At 34.0% G+C, this 17,942-nt stretch overlaps 4 protein-coding genes across 8 annotated transcripts; 3 read left to right on the top strand and 1 right to left on the bottom strand.

The window, feature by feature from the left end:
• Window positions 1–1,940: 1,940 nt before the first annotated feature.
• Window positions 1,941–4,919, bottom strand: LOC123224204 (TOM1-like protein 2). 3 transcript variants are annotated; one of them, XM_044647800.1, is made up of 4 exons: window positions 4,770–4,919; window positions 3,935–4,467; window positions 3,001–3,276; window positions 1,941–2,573 (listed from the first exon to the last, which is right to left on the bottom strand). In XM_044647800.1, exons 2-4 carry the CDS (start codon window positions 4,418–4,420, stop codon window positions 2,199–2,201), a joined length of 1,137 nt encoding a protein of 378 aa, XP_044503735.1. In that variant the 5' UTR covers window positions 4,421–4,467; window positions 4,770–4,919; the 3' UTR covers window positions 1,941–2,198. The 3 variants fall into 3 exon arrangements, with proteins under 3 accessions (XP_044503735.1, XP_044503737.1, XP_044503736.1); XM_044647802.1 differs by having other exon boundaries at window positions 4,732–4,843; XM_044647801.1 differs by lacking the exon at window positions 4,770–4,919 and adding an exon at window positions 4,639–4,769.
• Window positions 4,920–6,322: 1,403 nt separating this feature from the next.
• Window positions 6,323–9,513, top strand: LOC123222428. 2 transcript variants are annotated; one of them, XM_044645191.1, is made up of 6 exons: window positions 6,323–6,482; window positions 7,719–7,891; window positions 8,072–8,255; window positions 8,857–8,963; window positions 9,053–9,165; window positions 9,251–9,513. In XM_044645191.1, exons 1-5 carry the CDS (start codon window positions 6,411–6,413, stop codon window positions 9,132–9,134), a joined length of 618 nt encoding a protein of 205 aa, XP_044501126.1. In that variant the 5' UTR covers window positions 6,323–6,410; the 3' UTR covers window positions 9,135–9,165; window positions 9,251–9,513. The 2 variants fall into 2 exon arrangements, with proteins under 2 accessions (XP_044501126.1, XP_044501125.1); XM_044645190.1 differs by having other exon boundaries at window positions 9,053–9,513.
• Window positions 9,514–10,643: 1,130 nt separating this feature from the next.
• LOC123224074 (rho-N domain-containing protein 1, chloroplastic-like) lies at window positions 10,644–13,412 on the top strand. The gene is made up of 2 exons (XM_044647592.1): window positions 10,644–10,794; window positions 11,880–13,412. The coding sequence occupies exons 1-2, from the start codon at window positions 10,755–10,757 to the stop codon at window positions 13,082–13,084; spliced, it is 1,245 nt and encodes a 414-aa protein (XP_044503527.1). The 5' UTR covers window positions 10,644–10,754; the 3' UTR covers window positions 13,085–13,412.
• A 145-nt stretch (window positions 13,413–13,557) lies between these two features.
• Window positions 13,558–16,589, top strand: LOC123224075. Of its 2 annotated transcripts, none has more exons than XM_044647594.1 (4): window positions 13,558–14,038; window positions 14,120–14,234; window positions 14,324–14,390; window positions 14,840–16,589. In XM_044647594.1, exons 1-4 carry the CDS (start codon window positions 13,938–13,940, stop codon window positions 14,884–14,886), a joined length of 330 nt encoding a protein of 109 aa, XP_044503529.1. In that variant the 5' UTR covers window positions 13,558–13,937; the 3' UTR covers window positions 14,887–16,589. The 2 variants fall into 2 exon arrangements, with proteins under 2 accessions (XP_044503529.1, XP_044503528.1); XM_044647593.1 differs by lacking the exons at window positions 13,558–14,038; window positions 14,120–14,234; window positions 14,324–14,390 and adding an exon at window positions 14,402–14,704 and having other exon boundaries at window positions 14,840–14,942; window positions 15,317–15,400; window positions 15,490–16,589.
• Window positions 16,590–17,942: the final 1,353 nt, after the last annotated feature.

The following is a 17,942-nucleotide window of genomic DNA, read 5'->3' as shown; positions in this document are numbered from 1 at the left end:
AACGTTGTGAATTTATTATTTATTTCAAAGCATCTTGAAAGTCTCTTGGGCCTTGAAGTGTTTTGCTTTCAAAGATTTCATTAAGATAATGTGTTCCTTGATAACCTTTACTTGGCAATAGAGGAACGTCATGAAGTATAATATTTTTGAGTTGTAGTTCTTCATGGCTTCTATTGGACAAATATATTTCTTTTGTTTTATATAAAATTTTGAATAAAATAATAATCAAAATGAGTGTTTACATGTTTATCACTTAAATTTTATTTGATGTGACATACCATTTAATTTTCCTATGTGACATATTATAAATGGACGTTCACCTTAGGATACAACTATTTATAAACCTTTAACCTAACCATAATTTAACCGAAATATTTATATTTATTAACTCATATTTGAATGAAAAGACATAAATGACCTCTTTAAACACTAGTGGGTATTGTAACATCATTATGCAGTTGTTGAGGTGGTTTTAAGAGATACTTTTCTTGACTTAGGAGTACTTGTCTAATAAACTTGACATACATTCTCTCAACTGTTAAGAAAAACCAATAAAACAATGAACGTTTTTATCATCCATAATCTTGATAGGTCTCATACTTGTTAACATTTTTGTTGTAACACCATGAATATGGTTTCGTTTATGTGTAATATAGAGAGTTTTGCTCATTAATCAAACTAAACTCTCAAATGTCACATTCGTAAATATTTTTACCATTTTCTTTTTGCCGCCAACATATTATATTTTATTACCATATATCCTAATATATTTTCCTTTGTATTGAACTAAAACAATAATAAATCTCAATATGTTGAGTAATCACACAATAATAATATATAATTTCATAACTAATTTAACAAAAAGAAATTTGTGGTTACATGTACAAATATAATTTAAAAATTGCAATTATTTGAAACATTCTTGATACAAATTTTAAAAAATGTCAATTTACCTTCATATGACAAAATATCAATTTATCCTTATATAGTAAATTATCAATTAACCCTCCATAAATGTGAAATACCAAATAGACCCTATATATGAAAAATTCTTTTAATCATTTACAGGTAACATATCAACTTACCCCCTAATATTTTGCTACTAAAAAGTATTATTTGAACCTTTTCTGTGGTTCATGATTTCAAAACGCACTTTAAAATTATTAAATCAATTTAACACACAAAAAACAATATATAATCGTCAAATAAATAGAATATTGGATTAATATTTGTATAAATTCTTGGATGTAACAATTTTTTTTTTTTTAAATTTCAAAATCATGATATTTGAATTTGAATAAGAGCATGAAAATAAGAATTTTGAATCTTTGTAGAGTTTGTTTGTGATGTTAATTTGTATAAATAATTAAAGTTAGGATGTTAATTAAAATAGTCTATTTTTTTCTCTTGTATACATATATTCCTATTATATATATATAACTTAAAACATAAAATATTTAAAATATCTTTAAACTTTGTACTTACCAAACTAAACATAAACTCACATAATCAAGATATAAAATACTATATTTTATATCTCACCCACTTACCCATCCAAGGGTGAGATATAAAATAAAATAAGATAAAAATATATAATTTTTTGACGACTTTGATAGTGAGAAGGTTGGCTAAGTGATTGATTGGATGGTTGTCCAACCGGCCAACCTATCCAAGTAACCTTAAATCTCAAAATCTTCTTTTTTTTTTTAAGTAAAATCAAATTAAAAAATAATTACATTTGTATAATTAAAAAAATGGTTATATATATATATAAAAATAAAAAATACGGCTTTTTTAATTAAAATCTCATTAAAATTTATACAAAAAGAGTGTGAATGTATTTTGGTATTTAAAATTTAGGTTTGAGTTATATCCATGTAACCCCTAAAGAGTTGGTCAGTCTTGTATACAATCCCTAATTTTGCTACATTAATTAGATATCCAAAGAAGAATACAACAACTATATTAGCATGTAAAAATATACAGTAATTGAAAAACAAGTTGTTTAACAGCACAAACACCATAATCTTAATTACATGAAATTCTATTAACAAAAACAACTTCATAACTGATGATTCGTAACGTCATTACTAGGCAACAAGAGTAATTAAACAATAGTATACTGTAAGCTTACACCAAAGCGTCGCTCTTTGTCATTCAACACATCTCTTATCTGTAATGGATTCAGGACGCTGCCCTTATGTGGAATCCAACGCCTTGGTCTCATTTTCATTCACTGCTGTTCTGGTATCATTTTCTTTCGCTGCTGCATTAATCTTGTTTAAGTTCACTGCTGCTCCTGTCTCATGTTCATTCACCTCTCCCTTCCTCTCATGTTGAGCTCTGACATCAGAAGGTAATTTCAGGTCAGTGAGAGCAGAGCTTTCAGGTTGTCCTCCAGATTTTAGGGCAGCTTCTAGTTCCTCGTATTTGGAGATGGTTTGTAAAAGCCGCTCATGAAGATTCAGTGCCTCAAAAAGCATCCCTTCATCATCAGTGGTGCTTTCTATAATCCTCTGAATGCCAGGCTGACACTCCTTGCACTTCTCAAGCATGCTCACAGTCAGATCATCCTGCAACCATAAAAAAAAATTTTCTTGCCTGACAATTTTAGAATTTCATGAAGAGAGAGAAGAGAGCCTTCCACTAGGAAGATGAGAACTCAACAGGCCAATTAGATCCAAGGGAAATAATAAAGTACTCTCTGATGTGGCCATAGACATGCATTTTCTCCAATATATAATTTCACATGCATCCACACAGAACTTGTTAAGAAACAGATAGAGAATATAAAGTTCTGAATCCTTATTTTTACAAACTTCCATTCTGCATATACTTATTTGTTTGGTAAAATTCAAAAACATATACAGGGATATTATAAGAATATGGATTTATGTGTAAGATGCCAAAGTGTTGTAGAAAAATAGGATATTAAACTATACCAGAAAACCTGATGAAGGTTAATGAGTAATACTTCATTGTAAAAAGCAAAGTAATTACCTTAATGGGTTTTGGTTCTGTTTCAGTATTCAACAAGCTGGAGAGCAGATCAACGCTATTCTGAGTTATAAGAATAAGTTCCTTCTTCTCATCAACTGAAAGGCTCCCAAAATTATAGGTCAAACCAAAATAATCTCTGCTCTGCAACACTGTGTCAGGAACAGGATAGCTTTCAGGAGACAGTGGCTCTTGATGAACATATGACTCCAAGGAGGAGTGCATGGGCGGCATACGCCCATCTCCTACTGGTGGAGGCACAATTCTTTCTTTCAAGCTCTGACAAATCCCCAAAATAAGGTAAACAATGAAGTAAGAAACATAATAGCAATACCAATATCTTTGAAATGCATTAAAACCTTCTGCGCAATAGTAACAGACTATGACTGAAAAATGTACACATCTCTTAGGTGAGCAAAAAAAGGATACCCTGAATACTGCACTATGGATGAACTAAAATTATAAGTCAATATAACATTTAGCAAGCTCTATTAAAATCCACAATTTTGCTCAGTAAAGTTCTTAAAGCGAAGCTTTCGGTTTGTTCACACAAACTAACAACGGTTAGGGAGAGACCCTGAACTACAACTAGGGAATGCAACCATATAAAGTGGAGTTCTCTGAAAACAACCTAGCAAATGCTCAAAAATTATGTCTAATGGTACAAAAGAAAGTGTTTCTCATTGATCCACTCCAACCAATAATGAGATAAAAATTCAAACACAAGCCAAGCACTATGCACATCAAAGGTTGCTTCCATCTGAATCAATCTTAAAAATAAGGAGGCAATTTAAAAGAAAAAGGGCTAAAAGGCCAATGCACTTAAGTAAATATCTATAAGTAAACCAACATATTAGGACTTGAACCTTGAGTAACAAGAAGTTTTGCATATAATATATAACAATTACAAGTAATCGAGTAAAGGAAGAGGGCTCACCATATAAGTCTGACGAAACACTGGAAGATATGCCACATCCTCAGACTCTCCCCAAGCCCTAATCAACTGCAAAGCTCGATTTCTGTTCTCCTGATCTGTCTCTGGATTCTCTATCATCTTGACCATCTCTTCCAACACCTTCTCAGATGCGACCTCAGAGAAAACCTTCTCACAGTTCATAGTACATGCCTCCAACAAATCAAGACTCAATCTCTGGCTCACAACACTCTTACCTGATATCTTTTTCTTTATTGTCCTAACAATCTCTGACCCCCTAAACTCCTCACTATTGATCAACGCGCATATCCTCAAATTTAAGCTCCAGTTAGGCTCTTCCAAAGTTTCTAATGTTGCTTCATCAACCATTTTTGATTCGGGCGTGGGGGCTTGTAAAATTTCCTTCATTTTTCCACTAACAATTCGTCCCATTTGAGCCCCACCAGTCTTAATTCTTTCCCCTAATTGGGCAAGTTTAATCTTGTCCATCACTTTATAAAGCTCTCAAAACTCAAGATCAGCGAGAGTGATAACACCTATATACGATTAAATCAAACTTTAGGAAAGCATGCACATCTCCGAGCTAAACATAATTATAAACATAAATTTAACATATCAAATAAAAATAAATGAGTGAAAAAAAACAATTCTTCCTTTTGGCTGCAGCAAAAATGATTGACAAATAACAACTTATCAAAATCAAGCACCTGCTGTTTTGATATTATAAAAAAACCGAAAATAGTACGATCTTAATCCTCTACTTTTTCGGCAACTAAACAGACCAAAACGAAAAAAATGACTTGATAGAACAATTCAGCAAATCGAGCTTCAGACAAACCTTGGTTAGCTCCAACTTTTAGATTTGTAAAAACGACGGAGTTTAGATTTCACTTTTTATTTAATTAGGGCTTGGAATTAAAAGGGGCTAGCAGGCCAACAGGTCTGCATGGTCATGGCTTTTACATGCTTCCACGTGGTTCTTGTGGGCCAAACAACTAATTTTACACAGAAACAAAAGTTGTTCACTACGGTTTTCCTCTGATATATATAATTTGCTTCATTCCAGGCCCAAAAACTACACAATTCTATCGCCTCGGTTATACGGTAAGGCCCAAGGACTATTTTCCCCCAAAATTTTGGTGAAAGGTCAAATATATACTATCAAAGATAAAAAACCTAAATATCCACCTAAGTTTCAGTTTGTTAGAACTATTCACAAATTTTTTGTCAGTTAAAAGAATAATTATTTTACTAATAATATTAAAATAATTAAAACTATATCTTATATCCTCCTCTTTAGTTTAGAAAAGTAATAATCTTTTTTCAAAATAAGTTTTAAAAAATTTACTTTCCCCCCTAGAATACCAAACTAGAAATCCAACCATTTTCTTCGATGAACGGTGGCCAAACAATGGATTAATAAGACAAAGTCGTCTAGAGAACTAGCTCTGATGACCACCGTCATCCAGATCTCTAGAAAACACTTTGTCATTTAGATTTGGATAATAAACATCATCCAAATCTAGATGATGCGTATTATCCATCAACATATCTCATTAATTATCAGTAGATAGAGAAAGAGGTAAAAAAATACTTAAAGATTTGGATAAAAAAGTTACTTTTTAAAATTTAAATGTAAAAAAAAATTAATTTTTAAAATTAAAAAATAAAAATAAAAAAATATTTTTTTAATAATATTATTAAATAATAATTTTATCTTATATCTAATGATAAATTTAATTACAGTCTAAGGATAAATTGATATATAAGTATTTTAATTACCATAATTATGTTTTTGAGTTTGGTGGGGAATTGTCCTTTGCCCTTAGGGTGCGTTTGGTTGGGGGATTTTATGATTACCTTGGTAATCTATCTTTTATTTCCTTGTTTGTTTTGTCAGTAATAAAAGATTACAGTAATCTTCTATTACCAATGCTGACGTAGCAGGTAATATAGGTGATAATCTGATTACCACCTTCACCTTAGGTATTTAAAGATTACTGAAGTAATCTTGAGTTTATTATAATTATATTATTATTTATTAATTTTTTGAGATAAAAATAAATTTATTTTTAATTAATATGACAAATAATATAAAAAATATTTAAAAATAATTATATTCAAGGGCATTTAAGTAAAGTAATTTACTAGTAATATTTTATTATCTTTAACCACACACAATAATTATTTATACCTATTAAATTTTATCAAACATAGTAATCATTTATACCTAGTAATCTTCTAAGTAATCTATCTTCAAGGTAATCTTTATATTTTAGTAATCAAATATTACCCGAACCAAACGCCCCCTTACAGTAATAATAGTAAAACAATTAAAAAAAAGTTAAATTAAAGAACAGATAGACCAAATTAATAAATAAAATTAAAAAAAAAAAATCTTAAGGGTTTAACAGAAGTGAACGCGCAGAGAACACAACTCCACAACAAATCTCAATTCAAAGCGTTTCTTCGATAGACAATGGTTTCTTTATCGACTTGGTTTCGATACATCGCCCACAAGGTCGAATATTCTGTCTCCGTCAGCTGGAAGGTTGCTCTGAATCTTTTCCTTATTTTCCTTTTGTTCTTGTTGTAATTTTCCTTTCTGGAATTTGGCTTTTTTTCTGTAATTTTTTGTGCTTTTGCGTCTGTTTCTGAATTAATTTTTTCCTGTTTCTGTTCAATTTTCGCTGAATATGTTTGAGATTGATGTGGTGATCTGGGTACTTAACATCCTAGGGTTGATTATTGTATGTGTTTCGTAGCTTGGTTTATAATTGTGAAGAATATTTGTATTATCAAGTTCAATGGGGATATTGTTGGACTGCTATATTAAGATTGCAACTTAGCTTCGGATTAGACTAGTTCACTGTGTGATTATTAGAGCTTTGTATGAAACTGGGTTTGTAGGAAAAATGATAGAATTGATATTAGAATATGAATTTTCTTGTTAAATGGAAGGACTGAAATGCGTTTGTGTGTGTATGCTAATTTTTCTATCTCATCCAATAATTTTGCTCTTAGCACAGCCGTTGTTTTAGAAGACTGTTATTGTCAAAAACATTATATTATATATAGAATTACTTTGGCATCAAAAGTAGATATATTTAAGTTTGTGCCAGGAGACAAAGAAGGGAAACATATTTTTATGGTTTGGTTAATTCAGCTTGTAGAATTGGGGTTCAATAGTTAATGTTTCCTACCCCAATCTCAATCTCCTGGCTTGCTATAATTGGCTAAATTTGTAGTTTGATAAGATCATTGGAGTATACATGGTTTTTGAGAAGGTAAAAAAAATTGATATTGTAGTCTGTTAAATGAGAACTTGGTTACCAGAATTATACTTATGTACTTAGAATTATGCAGAATTTGTAGTTGTAGAACAAAAAAATTAATCAATATGATACTGATAGCATAGTTATATAGAGTGAAAGGTATACCTGAGGATGGGAAAATGGGAACCGAGCCCAAATTTTGTTCTCCTCATCAAATGGATTGCTATAAATTTGTCATTTTTTTGGAGTTCTGTTAGAAACGAGATATTGTATCATTTTATTAGATAAGTTTCAATCTTTTGGGTCTAGAAACAGGAAAAAAATGTTAATAGAACTAGATATTGAAAGTCAACAGATGGTTTCTATGCTTTCTCTTATGATTTCCAGCTGGTTCTTCTGTCTCTGAATTTTTGCTTGCTTTTCTATGTGTATGGCTTTGGTTAAAACTTCATACTGTGGTTCTTAGAATCATTTAATCAGATTGTCCTAATAGATTCTTTGATGTAAAACAGAACTATACACGAGGTCAAATCAGTGACAGAGAATTACATGATTCAGTTTGGAAATATGTATTTCATGGAAAGTTGACCTATTTACATTGGAATAAAGGGGAGGAGATGGCCCCAACTATAGGAGGGAAAGTTGGAACCCTTCTTGTAAGGAAGTTACCTTCTGCAGATCCAACGTAATACCTTTCCCTTTTTCTTAATAATTTTTGGAATTTTTTAAATTTTATTCTTTGTATGGAGTAACAATTTATACCATTATATCTTCTTCTTTAACAGAATACTTAGCATTATCATATAAAAGACTTAGGTTTATAGTTTTTGAATTTTTTTAAATCTTCCTTGTCCTTTTTTAACAGGCGTGTTTTTGTTGGAGATGTTGTGGTGTTGAAGGACCCTGAGAAATCAGACAACTACCTAGTAAGACGGTTAGCTGCCATTGAAGGGTATGAAATGGTGTCTACTGATGAGAAAGATGAGCCTTTTGTTCTAGAAAAGGATCAGTGCTGGGTGTTGGCTGACAATGAAAACATAAAACCAAAGGTATTTACCCTTTTTATTTGAAAACTTAATTAATTATATTCTATCATATTTTTGCTATGCTTTTTGGCTTCCCTCTCTTCTGTCTACCACGTAGATGTTTAACTCTTTGTCTTGACACTGGAAAGGAATTCATCAGAGCAACATTAGTATGTTATTCAGCATCATGTAGAATAGTAGGGAGTATTATTATCTGTAACTGGAAGTAAGTAGTTTGGCTCAGAACCTGGAAACTATGGTTTATAGCACTCCTCTCCAAAATAGAAAGGCAAAAAAGAACAAAATATGCGGTTTGTATAGCTAGGAAACACCATTTGGATAGAATTAAATCCCAGAACCAAACTTTGCATTTGTTCTTTCCTTTGTTTGAATTTTCTTAAACCAAGAGATGGGATATGTATGGAAATGTCAGCAGGGGGTGTGAACCAAATAGATGGATCACATTGCTGGGTAGCACAAGAGGTTAAAAATTAAAAAAAAAAAATTAGAAACTAGTGCTTTGTATCGATACCATATTGCTTAACTTTTAAATGCTTGAATAGAAGAACCTGATTACCTTCTCTTTTTCGTTTGGACTTGTTTTCCTTTATTGTTTGAGTGACAGGAAGCCAATGACAGTCGAGCCTTTGGTCCAGTTCCCATGACAAATATAGTTGGAAGAGTTCTTTATTGCCTTCGGACAGCTGTGGATCATGGCCCTGTCCAGAACAGGTGAGCTACTCCGTCCATTTTGCTACAAACATGGTTGAAGTACACCAGGCTAATTTTTGTGGTCTTTGAATGTTGTGTTCCTGGACCAGTTATTTCGGCATGCGAAAGGATTCACCAGTGTTGGAGGTGGAACTGGATGTGGATGAAATAGTGAAAAATCACCGAGCATAGACTCTGCCCCCACAGGGCATTGACTCTTGTGGTTTGTATTGATTGTATTTTCTTGCTTATTGTGCTCATTAGATATCTGGATAAGTACCAAGGGAATAATAAAAAGCGATCTTTAGGTTCATCCCTAATGGGAGGTGCAGTAATTATGGTTATCCTTGACCGGGTGTGGCTGCCAGGAAATCTGAGTCTTTCCTTCAGATTGGGGTACACAGAGAGACATGTCTTGTTGAGTTTGGACTATGTTTAAGATTTTGTTGGAACATTATGTGGTTTCAAAGGCTAGCCAAAGAACAGGAAAAAAATCTGAAGAAAAACCAATGCATTTATACTTTTTTGGGGCTGTTAACGATTAACATCAAGGAAATTTTTTTTTTTTTAATCTCTTCCAATTTTGTGAAAATTCTGGGCATGTTCTTTGTCCATTTATTGATATAATTTCTTGTGAGTAGAAGCATCTGATGAATCTATTTCACTTATCGTGCAAAGTATGTTTATACTTTTCTAGCTTACTCTTTTCACTTATTCAAAATAATATAAATTGCAATAAAGCCAGCGAATCTCAAGCCTTAAGCCATGGGTTTCAAGTCACCAAAGGGTTTTGAAGTCCTTTTCGTATAACATGGCTGAACATCCGCACATTGTTACAAAATTGGCCCGGGGGAGGATTCCCCAATATCAACACTTGTCATTTTGAGCTTTTTCTGGTCTTATATATGAATAAAATGGTACGAACCACCGATCTTCTATTAAAAGGGGTTGTTTTGGACATGGTTATGAAATCATTTTAGTGTTATGTGTGTGTGTGTGTGTGTGTGTGTGTATATATATATATATATAAAATTTGAATATATAAATAATGTATTATTATATAATTGAGTATTATTTTATTTTTAATTTAAACTTATTTAATCATATGATTAGGAGTGTTCAAAATCGGCTAACCAAATCGGTTTGTTAATTTTTTAAATCAAACTGAATTTTCTGATTGGAAAAAATCATAAACTAAAATTTAACCGATTTAAAAATCAATCGATTTTAAATGGAATTGAAAATATAAATTAACTTAACTGAATTTTTAGTTAATCGGTTTTTGAACTAAAATTTAAAGAATTATTATATTTTATTATATCTTTTATTTTTTAAAAATATTTTATTCAAATTTTAAAAATTGATTCGGTTTAGTTAACTAATTTTGAAAATTAGAAAAATTGATAATTGAATTGAAAAATCAGTTTTTCTATATTTTTGAATTGATATCTAAATTAATTTTTTAGATAACTCATTTTTTTATTTGATTTTTAATTCAAAAATTGATTTAATTTGATTATAGATAATTTTAAACACTTTTATATATGGAATGACGATACTCCACCTATATAATTAAATTGTGTATAAAAATTACAGGCACATAGGTGGATTGTTCAGGGAAGAGAACGCAAGTTGGAACATCTACTCAATTCTACCCCTAGGGAAACTAGGGATTGCCCAAAAGGTCCCTTATCAGTGGCTATATAATTTGGCTTTGCATACAAGGGCGGCTTACGCTCGGCCTTAAAAACGCAGTATAAAATGCAAAAGCAAAACAACGCTCTAATTTTGTGAAGAGTGGAGTGGCTAGTGATGTCGCAAGCAGTTCATCTCATATCTAACAGCCTTCCAGGTAAGTTCAACTTTAACTTCAACTTTGTTTTCAAAATCAAGGAACCGCTTTAATATTTATGTTTCCACTATCCTTTTCGTCCACTGCGGTTCTTGAACTATAACAATCAGACGAAGCTTTAGGGTCTTCTGCTGTGGTTCTGTTTATTGAAGATTTTGTACTTATGTATATTCTCGTTATTTCCTTTTTACTAAATAAGCCAACTGGATTTCCGAACTTTGACTTGTCAAATTTTAGTTTATCCTTTTGCCACGCCATAGCTTAGAGCTAGAGGGTTTTGTTTTTTATTAACAACTTAGCTGAGATGGGAGGCCGAGTTTTGGGGCATTTCTTCAGTTAACATGTTCTATTTCGTTTAAGTGACGGATTTTTCCGGATGTGGGTGTTACAAATTCGTGGCCCACTTCTTCCCTTTAAGATCCAAGTACATAAGAGAATTGTGGTGATACTGATGCGAAGTTTGGTTGTGATTGTGGTGGTGGCTATAGCATACTGCTTCGTTCAGATGGTTTTTTGGTGGCAAGTTGTGGGAGCTATGGCGCTCTTTTTTTAAGGGTTACAGGAGTGCTAATGTGATGCTGTCAATGTGAATATTACCATTAATTCCCCCACTGATATTTTAATTTTGCAGAAATTTTTAACTGGCCCATTTTTATATGCAACATCACCATCAAAATTGCCATTACAAACACCAGAGTATATAGGACAACTCAATTATGTATCTTGAAGGAATTATGAGAAATTGTGCAGTATATATACTTAGGCCCACTGCAAAGTGTAACATCATCCTTTTCAAGTGGCATACTGAGCTTCCATGCCTTTCTGTGTTTCATTTTGATCCATGTTCCAGTTAATAGAGGCTTATATATGTTATTGTCAGACTATTTTGATTTTTTACCTTTTATTTGAGTCCTACCCTATGTTATAATCTTGAAGAAAAAATATGCATAAATGTATTATAAGTAAACTTAAGCGTAGCACTATTTGATTTAAAAGAATCCTTGCTGTGAATCATAGGGTAAGACTATGAATTGTGAGTCATACCTTTTCTTGCCTAATGTTTGTGTGGTTTTGTATTATCATAGGTAATGGGTCATCAAAAGGAAGATGTCTCCCATGCTTGGGTGTTTCTGGAAGAGCAGTGGCTGTGTCTTCCTGCTCTTCTCGTGGTGATCTCAGAATTCTTTCACAGGTCAAGATTGGGGCGGTGAAATGTACTGCCAAAGGAACATCATTTGTGTGCAACGTTGGTTCTGGGGATTATAGGAGAAATCGTGACATGAGACAAAACAGAAATGGGTTCCGAGGCAGGAACAGGCAAAATGAAGAGAGGGATAGTTTTGATGATGAATCTGAACTTTTATCTTTAAAAAATGGGCCATTACTTTCCCTCTCTTCTTCCACAAAATTCCAAGCAACCTCAGCCCCAGGCCCAAGAGAGAAGGAGATTGTTGAACTATTCAGGAAGGTCCAGTCGCAGCTTAGAGAAAGAGCAACAGCTAAAGAAGACAAGAAGATTGAAGTGACACAGAGACAAAATAAAGAGAGTGAAACAGTGGATTCTCTCCTCAAGTTGTTGAGGAAACACTCATTTGAGCAAGGTAAGAGGAAAAACAGCACTGGCAGCAGCAAAGACTTTGTTTCAGACCAGATTGAACAGAATGTTGTTAACGATGAGGATAAAAGCACAAGCTTCTTTGATTCTAGTAGAGTCGGAGCTGAGGCCCGAGAACGTAAGGAACCTAATGCCTTAACAAGACCAGCATCAAATTTCAAACGCAGATCTCCTGTTAGTCAATTCAAATACCAGCCCATTTATCCCAGTGAGGAGACTATGAATTCGCGCACACAATTAAATGCTAGTGGGAAGAGGAAGAAGAGTCCAGTTGATATAAGTTCTGACTCCAGACACCAGCCTGAACCAGAACTTGAGCTGGAGTCAGAAACTGAGCATGATGCTAGGTTTCTGGATGGGGATGTCTTTGATGAGGTATCTGACAGTGAACCTAATAATCTAGTTGACAATGTGTATGATGAGGTATCAGACGATGAGTCTGATGTTGTTGATGGCAGTTTATATGAGGCATCAGAGGGTGAGCCTTCAGATATTGATAATGTTGATAATGATGAAGATGGAGAGAAAAAGGAGGATATCAAACATCCAGATTTGAGCGGTTTGAAGCTCACCGAACTAAGGAAACTTGCCAAGTCCCGTGGTGTGAAAGGGATTTCAAAGATGAAGAAAGGTGAGCTGGTTGAGTTGTTAAGTGTAGCTCAGTCTGATTACTAATCAGGTTGGCAAGAGACCACTTACAATTTTGAGACTAGTTGTGAGATTTCTTTTCGGTTTTCTTATAGTTTGCGTCTGTTGTCTTCAGTTGATGGCTTGGCTCCTATGCAATGTTCAGGCCCTTCAATATCTTTTGAGGACATGGTAGTTGTGAAAAAAAAAAGATAGTAATTTAAGCTAGCCTGTGCTATTTTTTTGCCCTTCCTCCGATACCTAATGTTTTCATCTGTTTTTTCTTTGTACTAATTTATCATGGTTTCTTTTTGAATTCTAATGGTAAAGTGTGCCCTCGTCTAATTTAATCATTTTCGTGCAGTCTTTGTAGGCACATGTTATCTTTGCTTGATTCGTTTAAACAGAAATAAGCTCGTGGATTTCTTGTTTCTTTTGCTGTACAAAAGATTAAGAAAAAAGGAAATAAATCGCAGTTGAATTGTTCTTAAAAGGAAAAAACCATTGATGCAGAGGTATTGCTGGACGTCAAAGGCATGTATGAAAACTGTGGAATTCAGTTCACAAGTAAATTGTCATCTCTCACTTTTCTAAATTTGGCACATATAACACTGATCTGCCAGTTTTATATATGAAATTTGTAAAGCTTTGGTCCATATAAATAAAAATGATATGATTGGTAAAAAATGTCAACTTTATTTGTGCGCATCACTCACACCTATGACAATCCCAAAGCCGGACAAAATCTCTATTCCATTCCTGATCTCTCATTCGGTTTAACTTGAAGAAGCAATTCACGGACACAAACACCCATCTTTTAGCTGCTTTGCTTTCTTTCAGAGCCCGTCAGAACTCTTATCAACTTATTTTAATAAACCTTGTGGAGCAAGGTCTGAATTCAATGACCCACCACCAACTTCGTCAAATAAATCCAAAGACGAACTCCTCTTTCAATGTGTCAGTACCAGCAAAGCCCTCCATCTCCAAGGCGCCAATCTTGAGGTAAAGTAACTAACTTACGAATAATCTTTCAACTGTCATAATTTATTTTAAGTGTAATCTGGGGTTGTGGGTTTAGTGCAGTGGGTTGACAGAGAAGGCAAGACCCCACTGGTTGCGGCATGCATGGACTCTGGCCTTATCAATATTGCAAAAACTCTTATTGAACTTGGTGCCAGTGTCAACGCTTACCGTGCTGGTGAAGTTTCTATTTGTTACTGTTAGTTACCAAGCGATGAATATTGTGTAAGAGCTGAATTCTACCTTCTAATGAAGCTGATTCATTAGTTTCCAGAGCATCATGCTACCAAAAGGGGATTGGAGCCAACTGTTAGGTCACTTCTCTCTCACCGAGGTCTGTTTTGTTTATCTGTTTATAATGGTTTTAAGATTCTGTTGCTCCGATGGACATCGGACTGTAACTTAATTATTGATTTGCATAAAGCAATTTGCAAAATTAAAGAGATAATAATGATGATGATGATGATGATGATAATCTTGAGTAATGTGAAGCCATGAGCTTTGTTTCTATCTGCAGAAATGAAGTGTGATAGTTTTTAGTGTTTTTGCTATTTTTCACCCAATGCTCTTGTGAGAAATGATGATCGTCATACTTCACTTGATATTGCTAGAATTAAGGGGCATACAATTGCCATACGTACGACTGAGGTGTGCTTGATAACGGTTATTCATGTCTGAACCATTTGAATAGTGTTTTATTGCCTAACCTTTTATATTAATTTTGTTTCTATAATTACTCATGTTGTATTGATCATTCAAATTGCTTTCTTAAATGGCAAACAGGATGCTCAGCCTCATACAGTCATCACCCTTTGGAATGCTTAAGTTGATAAACCTAAATTTCATAGACAGGATCCTGCACCCGCTATATTTGACAAATCTACAAGTAAGTTCATATTAATTTATCAATCACCTTTGTAAGTTGATACAACAGCTGGAGAGTTCGATTAGGAAAGAGTAACTGGAGAGTTGGATTATCCTTACATGGTGATTAGCACTACATCTTTTTTACAAAATTTGGCATTGGTTGTGAATGAGTAGATCAAAGTTCTTTGACTAGTTGAAATTGTATCTAACCTACGCTACATTATTCCAGTGTTCATTACTTTTGCATAGCAGATTTAATCTAAACCTTTGAAAGTGCATTCAATTCATGGTAATTGGTGTCTCATTGTGTTAAAAATTGTGGTGCCATATTATATGTGGCCTTAGAGCAAATAAGGCATTATAACAAATTTCTGTTAGCCTGACTTTTATCAGGTCTATTCTTTGATGTCATACCTTTTCACTAGGTGTTTCCAGCAGCTTCAGTGGTTATATAATGCATACGGAGGAATTTTCCAGGTATAGACTGCATAAGATGTTTTCCTATAGCCAGGATTCTCGTCTTGCAATCACCAGCTAGCATACTATGTTGATTCCCACAATTTCAGGTTATGCCCTCCACATTGTCTCATAGCCCTCTACTGTCAGTTCCAATGACTCTGCATCAAACCACCGCAGAAGCTATAAAACCAGCAATTGCAAATGGCCACCAGAAGGCCGAAGCAATTTATACAAATGGTTGGGACAATCTTACCAGTTCTGACACAATGGCTGGGGCTCAGCTTCACAATCAGCGTGAACCTGCATGAACCTGCTAAACAAGAATACAATGGGTGGGATATGCCTGATTCTAAGCCAACTGGTAAACAAAGTCGAGTTGTCCAAACCCATACTAACACTGCCCCTTCTATCCAAGCAACCATCATCCCCAAGGATTTATCAAATGAAGGGCCAATCCACCATCCATCAGTTGAAAGCAGTCCCGTCCCGTGCACTTTGTATACTCCTACTATGGAGGGCAGCGCTTCTGTAACAAATGACTTAAAATGAAGGCCCTTTACTGACAGGTGACATGAAAGATGAAGGCACATCTTCCTCATGTGTAATATGTTAGGAAGCTCCAGTAGAAGGTCATATATTCCCTGTAGTCATATGGCCGGTTGCATGTCGTTTTTTACATCAAGTCCAAGAAGGGTGTTTGCTCTATTTGTAGAATGAAGATTAATCAGATTATTCGAGTCTGTTATGTCTAACACTGCAACTCAAAAAATAAAAGGATCTTTAAGTAAAGATTGGATTTATCTTTTGAACTCTAATACCGAAGCCTGTACTGAGCAATTTATAGGACTGTAATTGAAGTAAAAGATCTCTCAGCTTCATAGTTTCAGTCTTGTGTCATATTTGGTTTGATAACTAAACATTGGTACATGAAGGTTACTGACAATGTCCATGTTCCAGGGAGCCTGTACAGTGCAACTTGATAGAATCGCTGAAATACTTTCACGATGATCTGGAATCTGAATAAAGATATCAATAAACAGACAAAATTGAAAATCTGTTGGCCTAGGATACTAAGATTGAAAACATGAGTGGTGTTATGGATAGGGAAATTACAGAGTTCCCCAGTTGGATGTCTACAGGTGGGTGTCTTGTAATGAATATTTGGGACCAATTCTCTTAAGGTCAAAAATTGGAGCAATCTTTTCAGTTAAGTATTTGTTGTAAAGTTGCATCTCTACCTCTTCAGTCTTGGAACTGACCCCACCATTCCAACATCAATGACCCTACCTTCCAATGTTTTGATACCAAATTGTTAAAAACCAGCACATGCCATGCTTATAGATTCTCTCATTCATCCGAAGCCACGTCCCAATTTCTTACATGGGGAACCAGAATCCTTTATAAATCTGTCCTTTGAAGCTAGCAACCTGCCGTGTAGGGCAGGTATTGTGCATTAAATGTGTAAGATTGTTTACTGTTTGACCCATTCGAGCTGGGAGTTGCAAGACCAGAGGTCAAACCCCTCACTAATTAAGATTATTATTTAGTTCAAGGGTATCTTTATGTAGCAAATAGATAAGAATATAAAATTCATAGATCTAATGGAACGTCATTCAGAATTTGCTATGTTTAGATAAGATAGCTTACTTGTAATTACAAAACATATCAAATTTCTTGTGGCTTTAGTTTAGCCATCGCATTTCTCGTTGGCCATTTACTCAAGAGGTGACCCAAAAAAACTTTGAGTCATGCAGACTCTTGCATCAAAAAGTAAAGACATTCTTATGATATAAGGTGCTTTACTGAGTTTACTTTATTCAAATAGCTAGCTGGCAATGAATCATTCAAAGAGAAGTTAAAAAAAAAAAAGAACAAGGAAGTTGCTTTCATCAAACATTACTTTGAAGGTATAGTGTTTGAAAGCCCCGCCCCCGCCCCCACACACTTCCCTCCCACACGCCCCCACCCCCCCCCCCCCCACCCCCGGCCCGGGGCCCGAATCGCTTAAGCTTAAGCTTCCCAATTTCATCCGAAATTATTAGCAACATCATGCTTAAGTTTCAGATTTTATCCTTTCTTGAATAACCCACTTCTAGAAAATTAAAAATTTTAATTTGGGATCTGTCTGCATACTGATATTTTTTAATCCGTACAATCCATAGTTATTTTCTAAACCGTCAAGAAACTCGACACAAAGAATCTTCGATTAAGTAATATAAGAATATTATAGTTATTCTGACAGGGAAATGTCGATCAACAGCTGCAGCCTGCATTCATGGCTTCATAATCCTTAATAAATTTTAGGTATCAAGAAATCTTGCATTTCATGAAAAAAAAGTCTTCACACAAGTATAAATATTATTTTTTGAAGAAAATGACTTGTTTTTTGTTTTTGGCCATTTTATGCTTGTGGGTCCTTTCCTTTTTGCTCTTTTATTTATTTATTATATAGATTTCTCTACAATTTTCTGCTACAACTTAAAAGCAATAATAGTGGCTTGACCTTAATATTGAAGATAAGTTGATGACATCTATTTGCAAGATGGCATTATCCAATCCA

The sequence above is a fragment of the Mangifera indica genome, chromosome 8, assembly GCF_011075055.1.
Source record: "Mangifera indica cultivar Alphonso chromosome 8, CATAS_Mindica_2.1, whole genome shotgun sequence".
Classification (NCBI taxonomy): Eukaryota; Viridiplantae; Streptophyta; class Magnoliopsida; order Sapindales; family Anacardiaceae; genus Mangifera; species Mangifera indica.
This window is presented reverse-complemented; position numbering and strand designations above follow the sequence as displayed.